The sequence below is a fragment of the Culex quinquefasciatus genome, chromosome 3 (assembly GCF_015732765.1).
Source record: "Culex quinquefasciatus strain JHB chromosome 3, VPISU_Cqui_1.0_pri_paternal, whole genome shotgun sequence".
NCBI lineage: Eukaryota > Metazoa > Arthropoda > Insecta > Diptera > Culicidae > Culex > Culex quinquefasciatus.
In genome coordinates, this window is record NC_051863.1 from 92,375,864 (window position 1) to 92,390,212 (window position 14,349).

The 14,349-nt window shown below is 42.7% G+C and overlaps 1 protein-coding gene across 1 annotated transcript; it reads right to left on the minus strand.

Moving 5' to 3' along the window:
• Positions 1–4,720: 4,720 nt before the first annotated feature.
• LOC119769542 (AT-rich interactive domain-containing protein 2-like) lies at positions 4,721–5,856 on the minus strand. Its single transcript, XM_038262417.1, has 2 exons — positions 5,615–5,856; positions 4,721–5,557 (listed from the first exon to the last, which is right to left on the minus strand). The coding sequence occupies exons 1-2, from the start codon at positions 5,704–5,706 to the stop codon at positions 5,254–5,256; spliced, it is 396 nt and encodes a 131-aa protein (XP_038118345.1). The 5' UTR covers positions 5,707–5,856; the 3' UTR covers positions 4,721–5,253.
• Between the last annotated feature and the right edge of the window lie 8,493 nt (positions 5,857–14,349).

A 14,349-nucleotide genomic window follows, 5' to 3' on the forward strand; every position in this document is an offset into this window, starting at 1 on the left:
AAATTATGAGCACTCTCAAACTGCTGAGCAAGTTTTTGAGCTTTCTCCCCATTAGTTAATAGAATATTATCACCATCTTTTAAAGAAGGGATTGGTTTTTGAGGTTTCTTAAGAACCTTTGAAAGTTTCCAAAAAGGTTTGGAATAAGGTTTAATTTGTTCGACATCTCTTGCGAACTTTTCATTTCGCAGGAGAGTGAATCTGTGGTCAATAACCTTTTGCAAATCTTTTGAATTCGCTTCAGTGCAGGATCACGAGAACGTTGATACTGTCTTCGGCGAACATTTTTCAGACGAATCAGAAGCTGAAGATCGTCATCAATAATGGGAGAATCAAATTTGACTTGGACTTTAGGAATAGCAATATTCCTAGCATCCAAAATTGCATTAGTTAAAGATTCCAAGGCTGAATCAATATCAGCTTTGGTTTCTAAAACAAAATCATGATTTAAATTATTCTCAATATGATGCTGATACCTGTCCCAATTAGCTTTGTGGTAATTAAACACAGAACTATTGGGTCTGGTAACTGCTTCATGAGAAAGTGAAAAAGTTACTGGAAGATGATCAGAATCAAAATCAGCATGAGTCACTAAAGAACCACAATACTGACTTTGATTTGTCAAAACCAAATCAATTGTTGATGGATTTCTAACAGAAGAAAAGCAAGTTGGCCCATTCGGATATAAAACCGAATAAAGACCAGAAGTGCAATCTCTGAATAGAATTTTACCATTGGAATTTACTTTTGAATTATTCCAAGATTGGTGTTTGGCATTAAAATCACCGATGATCAAAAATCGAGATCTATGCCGAGTAAGTTTATTCAAATCCCCTTTGAAATAATTTGTATTTTCCCCAGTGCATTGGAAAGGCAAATATGCAGCTGCAATCATAATTTTCCCAAAAGAAGTTTCAAGTTCAATGCCCAAACTTTCAATAACTTTCAACTTAAAGTCACGTAACGTGCTATAAGTCATACTACGGTGGATAACTATCAAACTCCACCGCCATTTCGATTCATTCTGTTATTGGTTATAACTTTATAGTCTGGATCACTTTTCAAATAAGTGCCAGTTTTTAAAAATGTTTCGGTTATAACAGCAACATGCACGTTATGAACTCGTAAAAAGTTGAAAAATTCATTTTCTTTCGCTTTTAAAGAGCGAGCATTAAAATTCATAATATTGATGGAATTACTTAGATCTATGATTAAACTTCAGGGTAAGAACAACATCATTCGCAAATTTTAATCCAATCTGGATAGCTTCCATCATGGATGTAGCATTACTCATTGTTTGAATCAAACCAAACAGTGAGTTTTGCAAAAAAGTCATTTTTTCAAACGTAACATCGCCGAGATCAGAAGATCCCAAAGCGTTACGCGCAGAAAAATTTTCAAATGAAATTTGAGGTACCTGCCCAATTTGAAAATTGGTAGAGGATTTAAAATTCGGGGAAGAACCCGAACCCGAAACGACGTTGGCATAAGAAATGCCATTGCTGTTACCTTACTTTTCCACGGTACACACAAAGAAAAAATACTCTAAATTTAAAAAGATCGTTCGTTGGATTAAAAGTTCGCGTTGGTGAATATTCGTAGAAAGTTCAATCTTTTTAATTTAAAAGTTGGAAAGTTGTTGATACTACCATGCATTTCTGGAACAAAATCGTTGTATCGGTAAAAGTTTTTTGCTTTTAATTTAAGAAGAAACTTTTTATGGCATGAATAAATAACATTTAACATTACAGTGATGATTTTCGAAACATGTGATGGATTTTATTTTAATATTTTAATATTAAAACAGTATGTTTTCGATTTTTTTTGTATTTAACGGATCTGCTTATGGTTGGCCAACTTCCGCGTCCAAGCTGTACCGATTCTTACGGTACGCCACCGGTCACGTTCGAAGGCCCCAGGCTGAGCAGGTTACGGATGTTTCGTTGGGGAGCAACATCGCGGCCTTTATTTTGGAGCGCGACAGCGATGTAGAGAACAGGTCTCGTTGCCGGCCATCATCAGGACAGGCTTGGAGGAGTTGGCCATTGGTTGTTGATTCGGGAAGGGAAGTCGACGTTTTCCGGCTGGGAAGTAAACTGAACGGATAGTTCCCGATCACTTCGTCCTTCTTCGAGAATGACACAGATGTTCCAACTCGCCGTCAAAGTTCATCCCGCCGAAGCTGCGTTTATGGGCGGTAGTTGCTGAAAGAGTTTGAAAGTAAATGAAATTGGTGAGACACTAAACACTTTCTCAATACTCACCGGTGACTTCTTCGGTATTCCTGGTAGATGTTCTTGATCACGTTCGTCGGATCTCGCTCCAACCTCTGGAAGTAATCCGAGTACGTCAACTCCAGGACTTGCGGCTTTCATACAGACGGTCCATCCAGAACTGGTGCAAACTGTTCTTCTGGATGTTTAGGTAATAATCGTCAAACATGTCCCGCAACGAGAAATGGACTGCGGACCCTCAGGACATCCCACACTGTCCCGTCATCACTTCCGGCACATAATGTTGCTGATGGTCGTAAACCGCCGGCATCGAGTGCAACATCCGCGCTGACCACCTCCGATTATCGTCGTTTCCCTCTTCCGTCGGATCCTTCTCCTCACCGTTAAAATTTACTTTACCGTACTTATTCGAAAAGCGGATGTAAATCTGCTTTAACTTCAATTTCGTCCACCTGGCTACTACCACCGAATACAACCGGTGCAAATCGACATCCCGACCTCCAGTCTTCGGCAACCGCATAAACTGCGTCCTACAAAAACAAACAAAATTAATCACAAACGCCACCAATCACCCAAGCTTCCTTCTTACCAACTCCGGTCGTGAAACAGCTGCAGGTCCTGCAGGAAGCTGGCCTTGCCCTTTTTCGAAAACCAACTTTCCCCCCGACCTCGTCCCGCATCGGCACCACCCACTTTCCGCTGCTGTGTCCGCGTCCGACTCCTGGCTGTGGCCGCGTCCGGATTTGATTCGCTTCGTGGACAACTCACTCACCACCGGCACTACCAAAATGTTTGTTTACATTTTGTACTTAGGCGTACACGGTTACACGAGAACGACGAAATGAAAGAAATTATGTAGTCGAATTAAAAGTAAAAACTTTTAAATCAGTTAGCAATGAGGTTTTCAAAAACTGTAGCAGTAAAAGTTTTCATATTCAAAACAAGAAAAAAACTTTTAATGGAGCAAATTTTGACCACTTTTTATTTCAACAGTAAGTTACTTTTGCCATTACAGTAATATATTTTTGTGTGTAGGGGTATTTCTAGCATTGTTCGAGTGAGACAGCACGAACGTTTGATTTAAAGATGCAGGTACAACCTGACTTTGAGAAAATTTAGGTTTGGATTTCGGCTGATGCTTAGCACGAGAATCCAAAACCTTTTTTCTGATGGGGCAATCCCAGAAATTTGATTTGTGATTTTCACCACAATTTGCACATTTAAATTGGGTGACTTCTTTCACGGGACAATTGTCCTTGTCGTGAGAAGAATCCCCGCAAACCATGCATTTCGGAACCATGGCGCAATGATCAGTACCGTGACCGAATGCCTGGCAACGCCGGCACTGGGTCAGATTCTGGCCATTACCGCCATGTTTCTTAAAATGCTCCCACTTTACCCGTACATGGAGCAAAAACTGAACTTTGTCCAAAAGTTTCAAATTGTTGATTTCATTTCTGTTGAAATGAATCAGATAAAATTGTGAAGTCAAACCAAAGCGAGAAATATTTCCGTTTGATTTTTTCTTCATTCGTATTACTTGGGATGGGGCAAAGCCGAGCAACACCTTAAGTTCGTTTTTGATCTCATCCACCGACAAGTCGTTGGAGAGACCTTTCAGGACCGCCTTGAATGGACGAGCATTCTTGGTCTCATACGTGTAGAAATTGTGTTTGTGGTTTTTCAAATAACCAACAAAAGTTTGGTGATCTTGTAAAGATTCCGTCAACAAGCGACATTCTCCTCTTCGACCAAGCTGGAACGAAACCTTCAAATTGCAAGTTTCCTTGCAATTCTTCAGTTGCGTTCGAAAGCTGGCCAAATCGGAGACGGAAGTCACTACAATTGGCGGAGCCTTTACTCGTTTCTTGACGGCAGAAGGCTCAGTACGAGGAGAAGGATCCTTGTCAACAGTTTCGGATAAAACACCGAAACTGTTTGCCAATGGAATTGGAGGATTGGCCTCACTTTCAGAATCAGAATCAGACCTCGGATGAGGCTGTTTTCTTTTCTGTTTCCGTTAGCCGGCTTAGCGTTCAAACGCTTCACCGACGTAACGACCAAATCTTCAGAAGATTTGCGTTTACCTTTGTTTTGACGCATTTTGCAAGCAAAGTTCTCTTAAAAAGATGGCTTCGTTTGTAAAATACAACAAAATTTCAGGTGGGGTTAGTCTTGAAAAGACTGTTTAGAATTTTGGAAAGTAACTCAGGTAGTCTTTAAAAAGACTGTGAATTTTGTTTGAAATAACTCTGAGCTTAGGTAGTAAAAAATACCGCAGCTCTACACACAAAGAAAAATTACTCTAAATTTAAAAAGATCGTTCGTTGGATTGAAAGTTCGCGTTGGTGAATATTCGTAGAAAGTTCAAACTTTTCAATTTAAAAGTTGGAAAGTTTTGATACTACCATACATTTATGGAACAAAATCGTTGTATTGGTAAAAGTATTTTACTTTTAATTGGAAAAGAAACCTTTTATGGCAAGAATACTGAACATTTAGCACTACAGGGATAATTTCAGAAAAAAGTGCTTGGTTTTTTTACATTTATTAAAAAAAATTAATTAGTATGTTAGGAAAACACTTTTTTTGTATTTAACGCTTCTTCACTAGCTTCTGCTTCATACGGTACGCCACCGGTCACTTCCGAATACCCCAGGCTGGACGGTTCCGGATGGAGGCTTCAACGCGCGACAGCAGTGTAACACGATGGTCACGTTTCCGGCCTCAATCAGGACAGTCTTGGAGGAGTTGGCCATTGATTCGGGAAGGGTGGTCGACGTTTCCCGGCTGGAAAGTAAAGTGCCTGAACGGGGAGTTCTGGATCCTGGAAGCGCATCCGGAACATGGAGTTGATGAGGCCCTCGGTACGGAGTTCGTTTTGAGCACGTAATCCTACTTCGAGAATGACATAGATTTTTTTTTGGCTCACTGTCCAGATTCATTCGGCTGGGCGGGAAGTTGCTAAAAGAGATGGAAGTAAGTGAAGTTGGCTAACCACTGCACACATTCTCAATACTCACCGGTGTTGTAAACCGCCTGCAACCGTGCAACATCTGCGCTGACCACCTCCGATTATGCCGCTAGTCGTCCTCCTCTTCGTCGGATCCGTCAACTCACCGTGAAAATTAACTTTCTCGTACTTGTCCAAAAACCAGACGTTAATCTTCTTCAACGCAAACTCGTTGTTCATGCAACGCTGCGGCAGCGCCATCTTCTCGATAATATCGCCCCAGTCCTCGCGGGAATTGACCTTCAACCTCCAATCCCGGGCCACCAACACCGAATACAACCGGTGCGAATCCACATTCTTACCTTCCATCCTACAAAAACAAACAAAATTAATCACAAACCCCACACAGCACCCAAGCTTCCTTTACCCATTCCGGTCCCGGAACAGCTTGCAGTTCCTGCAGGAAGCTGGCCTTGTCCTTTTCGAGCACTCGACCTCGTCCCACTCCTGCACCACCATCCTTCGAAGGCGTTCCGCTGCTGCTGTTTGGCTCACGAAGGTTTCCGCGTCCGAGTCCTGGCTGCTGCCGCGGTTGGCTTTGCTTTGCGTCCTATACTCACCAGTACCACCGGACCCACCAAAGTGTTTGTTTACATTTGCGACTTAGGCGTACACGGTTACACGAGAACGTCAAAATGAAAAAAAATTTACAGTCGAATTAAAAGTAAAAACTTTTAAATCAGTGAGCAATGAGATTTTCAAAAACTGTAGCAGTAAAAGTTTTCATTTTCAAAACAAGAAAAAAACTTTTAATGCAGCAAATTTTATCAACTATTTAATTCAAAAGTAAGTTACTTTTGTCATTACCGTAATATTTTTTTGTGTGTAGTGTCGGTTCACCACGAAGGTTCGCAAGACACTGGGCCGTTGGATGGTCCGGAAGCTGTCTGGTTGTTCTGGTCCTGGTTAAATTTGATCGTCCGGCAGCCGTCTAGCTGTTCCGTTGGTTCGCAACTCGTCGGCTATGCCAGCAACAGCTACTGCTACGGCGATCCGAAATCTTTCATGGGTCTTGGCCGTTGGATAGTCACGGGTTCTTGTGGGGAAACTTGCGGTGAAAAGTCCAGAGAAAGTGCTTTTTCTTAAATCACGTAGAAGCAGCTGTCAAAAAGACGCTCGATTTTTACTGGCAAAACGTCACTTTTATAAAAGTGACGTCTCGCCAGAACACTGATATAAATCATGCAGTGACTTCAGCGCATCATGTGCATCCATATTTACCTCGATATTTACGGTATTTACGTAAATTTACCGGAGTTGCTCCAAATGCGCTACGGATGAAGCATGTGCCCAACCCCGTGTTTAGTGAACATTTTCGCTGCTTGGGGGATCGGAGATTCTTCTGCTGGTTTGGGGATACAAAGCGCAGGTCCAGTGGTTTTTTTTCGCTGGTGCAGCGGTTACTGGCACTGAATCAGCGTTTTGTTTCGCTGACGTCTGTTTTTTTCCGGCGGTAGTAGCTCGTGTCAAAAAAAAAAAAAAAGATTGGTCTACTGGTTTTGGGAAAAAAAATTGCGTTGGATTTGATTTTTTTGCAGATTTCGTAACGTAAACAATACAATTTAACAGTACTGAAAGCTGTGTCAATCGAAGGGAGGTCTGCTTGTCTGTGGTTCGAGTCGGTCGATTGTCGCGACGCTCCGTTTGGTTTTTGTTTTTTCTGGTGTTTTTGGTGATTCTCAAGCTCGTGTGTGGTATCAAAGTAAACTTTAGGCTGTGCTTCAGCATAGTAGAGTGAAGTTCGGTGATTTTGATTGTGATTTGAAGCATTTTAGCTCGGTTTTCTGTAAACGATTGTGTCTTCTTCTTCTTGACCGGAGAAAAAAATGTTTTTTTTGTCGATAATTGTGTCGATAAGTGTGTTGATTGTCAGGGGATAACTTCAAGGGGTGTGCGCGAACGCAGCTCTTGCTTGGTGTTTACGTTTTGTAAGTTTTGACACATCTAAGGAAACGAAGTGGTCGTCGTATTTCCAAATTCAAATTGGATTGTTGTGAAAATCGGACACGTAAGGTTGAAAGTTTACAGTAAGGGTAAGTCTGTTAGTTGTATTATTGTTGAAATTGCTCAGAGATGATGATACAGGACCGACAAGAGTGGTGAGTTGGAGTGATTGAAACGAGGTGTTGTGGGTTTTCAGTGGGAAAACCAAAAGCTTTTTCAAGGGAAAAGTCCAATTGGATTTTTCTTCTCGTCTTTATATAAATCTATTCTGATCTGACAGGAAAGAGTGGTTTAAATTGTTTTGAAATTCTACAGGAGCCAGTGGGTTTATTGACAAGGTATGTGTCCTGATCACGGCAATGGATGTTAACTTTGAGAGTGAGCGGGATACACTCCTTGCTTACAGTTTCACATTAGCCTGTTTGTGATATTTTGCTAAAATTGTCCTAATTAGATTACCGTTACTCTTATTGATTATCAATTGTTGATAAGGATAAAAGAAATTTTAAATGTTGGCATTCATTTAAGCTAAAGCCTTTAAAATTAAATTAAATAAATCTACACTCCCCATACCTCCCAACGAGTTTGATTTTGGGTATTTTTATTCATATACCCCACCCTTACCTAAATGTGTGTGTATGTGTGTAGCTAGAAAGCTCCTGTCAAAAATTGCGCGCGTATTGTTTGTCATTTGCATCTCAACATCGATGTTTGAAAAATTAAAAACAACAAAGAAAGTTCATAAATTGAATGCGTTATGGAGCCAGTTCCAAGTGACAAGATTATGGAAGTGGCCAATGTAGCAGTGTATCCGGGAGGGAGAGTAAAAGTCGTGGATGTTCCAGGTGATGAAAATTGTTTTTCTACGCCGTTCTGCAGCAGATCACTGGTCAGTGGAAATATTTTTAAATTTGAAAAGAAAATCCATAAGGGCAAGAATTTTAAAACAATATTTTGAATTTTAAAACTTAGGAAGACGAATCTTTGATGTGGACTTCCGACAACGTGCCCATAACTTAAGAACTATGGTGGTTCGTTACATCCGGCGGCATGCGGACGAAATGCGTCATATTATTCTGATGGAAATTGCTGCTGGGAGGAGGGATCAAGATGGAAATCCTTTCCTGGGCACAGACGACGAAAAGTTCGAGGGCCTACTGTAGGATCTAGGTGAAGACCACACATGGGCCAGCACGGAATCGATCATGGCCATCCAAGGACTGTATGGAGGGACAGTGAAGGTGCTCAACCCGCACTATGCACCAGTTGTGATCGGAGAGGGGAGCGGACCGGTGATCGAGATCCACTACAATGGGATCAATCATTACAGTAGTGTGTTGAAAGAGGATGAAACATCGACCCGTAAGGATCGACAACAGCTGATACAAGCAAACGTGGAAGGTGGTTCATCAGGTCCTGGTGCAGCTTTGGAACAGAAGTTGCCCCAGCAGGAAAAGGTTCAAAGCTGTGGGAAGGAGGAGTGGAAAAGGAGGAGCGCAGCGAGGTGGTGGTTGCGAATCGGGCAGAAGGGGGAAGTGATCGCAAACAGGGTACTGGTAGGGGTCAGTGGAATCCGGCAGGGGGGGACGAGAAAGGAATGGGGGGAGGGTTAAGTTTGGGTGATGGGTTGCAAAGTGAATATGATGACGATAGAATGGTGCTGGACATGGAGACGTCGAATGGTAATAGAAGCGCTGAGAATAGATCGAAAGTGAATGGATTTAGTTGGAGAACGGTTGCCAATTATAGGATTAAAGTACGTCAAATGGTTAGACATAAATATAGTTACTTATGGGCTATAAGTTATCAAGTTAGTGGTATAAGTCCAGAATCTTGTGCATTTGAAGAATTACCATGGGCTTTGCTTAAAGATATTGTAACTTTCCCTTTGTTACAACCCGCTCAGTCGCACAAAACCCCCCAAGAACACCCAGGGTCGGCTCACTCAGTTAATCTTCATTTGAAAGCAAAGAGGGAAAAGACCACGTCTACGTTTTCATGGCACGTTTATTTGAGAATCCGCCCTAACAACCTACTCCCTACGCTACCTAACCGGACTTACTTGTGTGGTGTCAGTGTATGGGCCCGCTGATCAGCTACTCTCGGCGTCGCTCGTGGACATCGGGATCTGGTGTATCCCCCGACGCGTGGGTGATCGGATCTCGTCCACGCTCCGTCCCCGTCCTCGACCTGGGACCTCTCGTTGCCTGCCGTCTCCTCCTCGTGTTGCAGGACTTCCAGCGTTCCGGCGTGGAACACCGTAGTCTTCGCCGAAGTCACGTTCCCGTCCGGAACCTCGTGACACGGCGTCTCTCGTACTCGCTTCCGTACCCGTAGTAGCCGATCCGGGACGTTCGATGGACCGTGCGTGGTTGTCGTGCACGTCCAGGCACACTCCGGTGCGGTTCGTGGCGGTGGCTATGTGTAACGGAGCCCAGCGATGCTTAGCTCGTGGCTAGCAGGAACACTTGCCAAGGGGCAATCCAGGGTAATTAACGTGCTGGTCGAACACTAAACTCGCGGGACTTGGCCAGGTTACGGATGGCCGTACGATCGCGCAATCCCTCAGCCGTAGACGGTGGCTTTCGGGGCTTCCTCGACCTCGTGGGAGATTCTCAAATCGCGGTTCTACTCACTGGTGTTAGATCTTCGTGAGCGTGTGAACTCCTTTCTGGTACTCAAGCAAGTGAACGAGTCGATCCCGTCCAGACTCCGAAGTGCCCTCGAAGATCACGCAGAAGTCGAGGTTGCGTTCATCTCTGCGTTTCGTGGGTGTTGATAAGAGTAGCCAAGTTGTCGCTACTGAAAACAATGCCTAATGTGATGTGTGATGCAAATCTCTTGTGCCATTCTATTACTTTTTCTAGCTATTTAAAATTCAAAACGACTGTTGTTTGACGAATTGGTGCAGATTTATTATATTTGCAAATGTTGTGCTTATTTTGCGTTTCTTGGTTGAAAATCTACCCTAACTCTAGCTCTTCTAAGTGGTCGACCTCTTCAAATGACCCGAGTGTTCAGGGAAGGTTTATGAGACGATGTGGGCATACCAAGGTGGTTGGTCACAATATAAAGAAAATATTGCATTATGTAGATGAAGAAGAACTACTTCCTAATGAAAGATTGTGGTCGACATTAGCTAATTTTCTTAATAGAGACATAGTGTTGATAGATGCAGTTAATGGATTCAGTTGCTATAGATCAAATAATGAATTAGAGAAGAATAAGCAGTTGAAATTGTTTACGTTGAAAATAGATCAAATTACTCAGGTAGACAGTATAGAGATAATAATAAAATTGAGAACATAAGACAAAGAATTGAATGTTGTACAAAATTCCACTCAAATATTAAAAAGCAACGAGTCAAATAAGGTACACTGAAATTAAAATCATGATTGTTGCTATTAGTTTCACATATAGATTTTTGCAGAATGCTTCTGCTCATAAACGGCGTGTGCCTTGCATATAAACTGTATGAGCACTATACATACATGGATACGAACTTGAAGTATGCTTACGCATATAAAATGTATATGCACGAAACATGAACGGTATATGCAATGCACACAGATTTGAATATGCACCAACTTATAACATGTATGTGTAAAATTCATAATTCTTATTATAGTTCTCATTTGCTTTTTAATAATAATGAATTTTACTTTTATGTTGTATTAGTAATGCAAAATTCCTGTTTTAATTTTCTTTCAATATTTATCACAAAGTTGTGTTTCTAACTAACGTTTGTTTTATTTTACATGTTTTTTTTTTAATTAATATTCTCTTACAAACAATCACGTCCGACTGCGGGAACCTCTTTTTGCACGTGGCCGGATCTTAGCGGCATCGTTGCTGACTTTCTTTCGATTAGCCCGAAACTGCTTCTCCATATTCGGAGTCGGTCCTGGCAAGCTCTCCAACAAGCCATCCAAACCTCTCCAAATCGCTACAAACTCCTCCCGGAACGTTTACTTGGCGTTCTCGGCGGCACCTGAAATGACACAAAAACGACGCACGTTTATTTAGGAAGGATTAGGAAAATCAAGAAGTTTGATACATCGCATGACTAGTTTACGCTGTTTCCTAATGCGGTTCCGGATGTGGCCACCGGAGATCAGTGGAACCGGTTCCGATGGGTCCTATGGTATTTAATATTATTCTAGGATTGTTTTGCATGCCTATTCATGGTAGAAGAAAGCCTATCAGTTCACAATTGGATAAATCTGACAGTTTTTCCAAAAATCCGGATCTTCCGGTGGCCTGTACTCCGGCCACCGGTCCGTGCAGTGCGATTTTTCATCGGATTATTGTTCCTGGTGCAAAAACGAAGCTTTTGGTGTATAGCAATCGATGGTTTGCGCGAAATCATGTTGCGGTAATTTTTTGGGCCCTTTTTTCCCACTGTGCGATGGGTGGGCCGGGAGACGTTTTGAACAGATCTTTCGCGGTCATCGTCGTCCGTCACGATGGTCTCCTCGACGTGGGTGTATCAGGGGTGGAAGAGTTGGTGGTCGGAACGTTGGTTTGCTGATGGTGGCGCACATGTTGATCTTCTTCGCTAACCTTTTTCTCACCGAGCGTGGATGCCGAGCTGGAAGCGGGCAAGTGGGACGAACGGAGGAGGGTTTGCGGCGGCCACTTTCTGTTGCTCTTTCTTCAGCGCTTCTGCTGGCTGTTGCTCTCCCGGTCTCCCGGCTTCTCGGTCTCTGCCAGCATCATGCGTTAGCGGGACTGTGTGCGGCGCTTCCGGACGCTGGAAAATGCTGGACGAAAGAGGAAATTATATCAAATCTTGCCATGCGAGCAATTATTAAAGTTGGCAAACCTTTGCTGAAATGTTCAATGATTTCAAATGCACCTTTTTCCGAGCCTTTTTCACTATGGAAAACTTTTATTTTTAAACAAAACTGCAATTTATATTAAAGAAAAACCGCAAGCAAAACTATGTTTGTTTAATTTATCGCCATCTTGTTTAATAATGAACGGTTATGCTTGGATTATGCACACATTCAAGCAACCACCCATAAATGTTGTGAGCATTGCACATAAGTGTTATGTGTACAAGCATACTGCAAAAATCTATAGTATCGTGAACATACATTTTATATGCGGTGCTCATGGATTGTATTTGTCAGGAAAATACTGTGTAATAAGCAGAAAACAAGCTCGGTTATGAGGAGTTCGCATATAAAATCTATAGAGATGTTTGTTATTAATTATATGTGGTCAAATGAGGTTCATAAGGCTGTGTCATAGATTTCATAACGCTGATTTAAAGTTCGTTTATATGCAGTTTGCATACAAATTCAATCATGATTTTAGTTTCCGTGTACAAATGAGAGAAGACATTTCCAGAGTTTTTTTTTTTAAAAGGACCAATAAACCATTGTCTTTCATATGTTTATAGGACCTAATCAAAAAAAAACTCTAGATTTTAAGGATTGCCTCACTTAACCCTTAGAGTACCACGTGAAAGTTTAATATTCAAAAAATCATATCTCGGCCCCAATACAACCAATTTGACTCGTTTTAGAATCGTTGGATCGGCCAACTTCCAGAGAACACGGTGCTCTATGAAGAAATCCGATCCGAGCCCTTTGGCCGGAGATATTCCGGAATTCCGTGGACCAGATCGGGTCCAGGGTAGCCAGGTCATTTTCTTTCTACAATAATTATCCAAAAGTTGTAAATAAGTAAACTTTTGTAGTTATTTATTCATCATAAGTCACAGAAAGGTTATTCCAAAGCCTTGGAGCAATTCTGGATAGGATGGACACTTGGTCAATCACCGGAACCGGTTCCGGGTTCCTGGTTCAATTTGTAGGTATGGCCAACATACTACTTTTGGCAAAATGGGGCATGCGACATGTCAAAGTTCATGAAATTGTGCCACGAGTTCATATAAGCCCATACAAAGTCAATCTGACCCCATGAGGCCACCCGGAACCGGTTCCAGGTTCCCGGTTCCAATCCGTAGGTATGGCCAACATACTACTTTTGGCGAAATGGGGCATGTGACATGTCAAAGTTCATGAAATTGTGCCACGAGTCCATATTAGCCTATACAAAGTCAATCTGACTCCATGTGGCCACGGAACCGATTCCGGGTTCCCGGTTCCCATCTGCAGGTATGGCCAACCTACTACTTTTGGCGAAATGGGGCAAGCGACTTGTCAAGGTTCATGAAATTGCCACGAGTCCATATCAGCCCATACAAAGTCAATCTGACCCTATGTGGCCACCCGGAACCGGTTCCGGGTTTCCGGTTCCAATCTGTAGGTATGGCCAACATACTACTTTTGGCGAAATGGGGCATGTGACATGTCAAAGTTCATGAAATTGTGCCACGAGTCCATATTAGCCTATACAAAGTCAATCTGACTCCATGTGGCCACGGAACCGATTCCGGTTTGGTTCCCATCTGCAGGTATGGCCAACCTACTACTTTTGGCGAAATGGGGCAAGCGACTTGTCAAGGTTCATGAAATTGTGCCACGAGTCCATATCAGCCCATACAAAGTCAATCTGACCCTATGTGGCCACCCGGAACCGGTTCCGGGTTTCCGGTTCCAATCTGTAGGTATGGCCAACATACTACTTTTGGCGAAATGGGGCATGTGACATGTCAAAGTTCATGAAATTGTGCCACGAGTCCATATTAGCCTATACAAAGTCAATCTGACTCCATGTGGCCACCCGGAACCGATTCCGGGTTCCCGGTTCCCATCTGCAGGTATGGCCAACCTACTACTTTTGGCGAAATGGGGCAAGCGACTTGTCAAGGTTCATGAAATTGTGCCACGAGTCCATATCAGCCCATACAAAGTCAATCTGACCCTATGTGGCCACCCGGAACCGGTTCCGGTTTCCGGTTCAATCTGTAGGTATGGCCAACATACTACTTTTGGCGAAATGGGGCATGTGACATGTCAAAGTTCATGAAATTGTGCCACCAGTCCATATTAGCCTATACAAAGTCAATCTGACTCCATGTGGCCACCCGGAACCGATTCCGGGTTCCCGGTTCCCATCTGCAGGTATGGCCAACCTACTACTTTTGGCGAAATGGGGCAAGCGACTTGTCAAGGTTCATGAAATTGTGCCACGAGTCCATATCAGCCCATACAAAGTCAATCTGACCCTATGTGGCCACCCGGA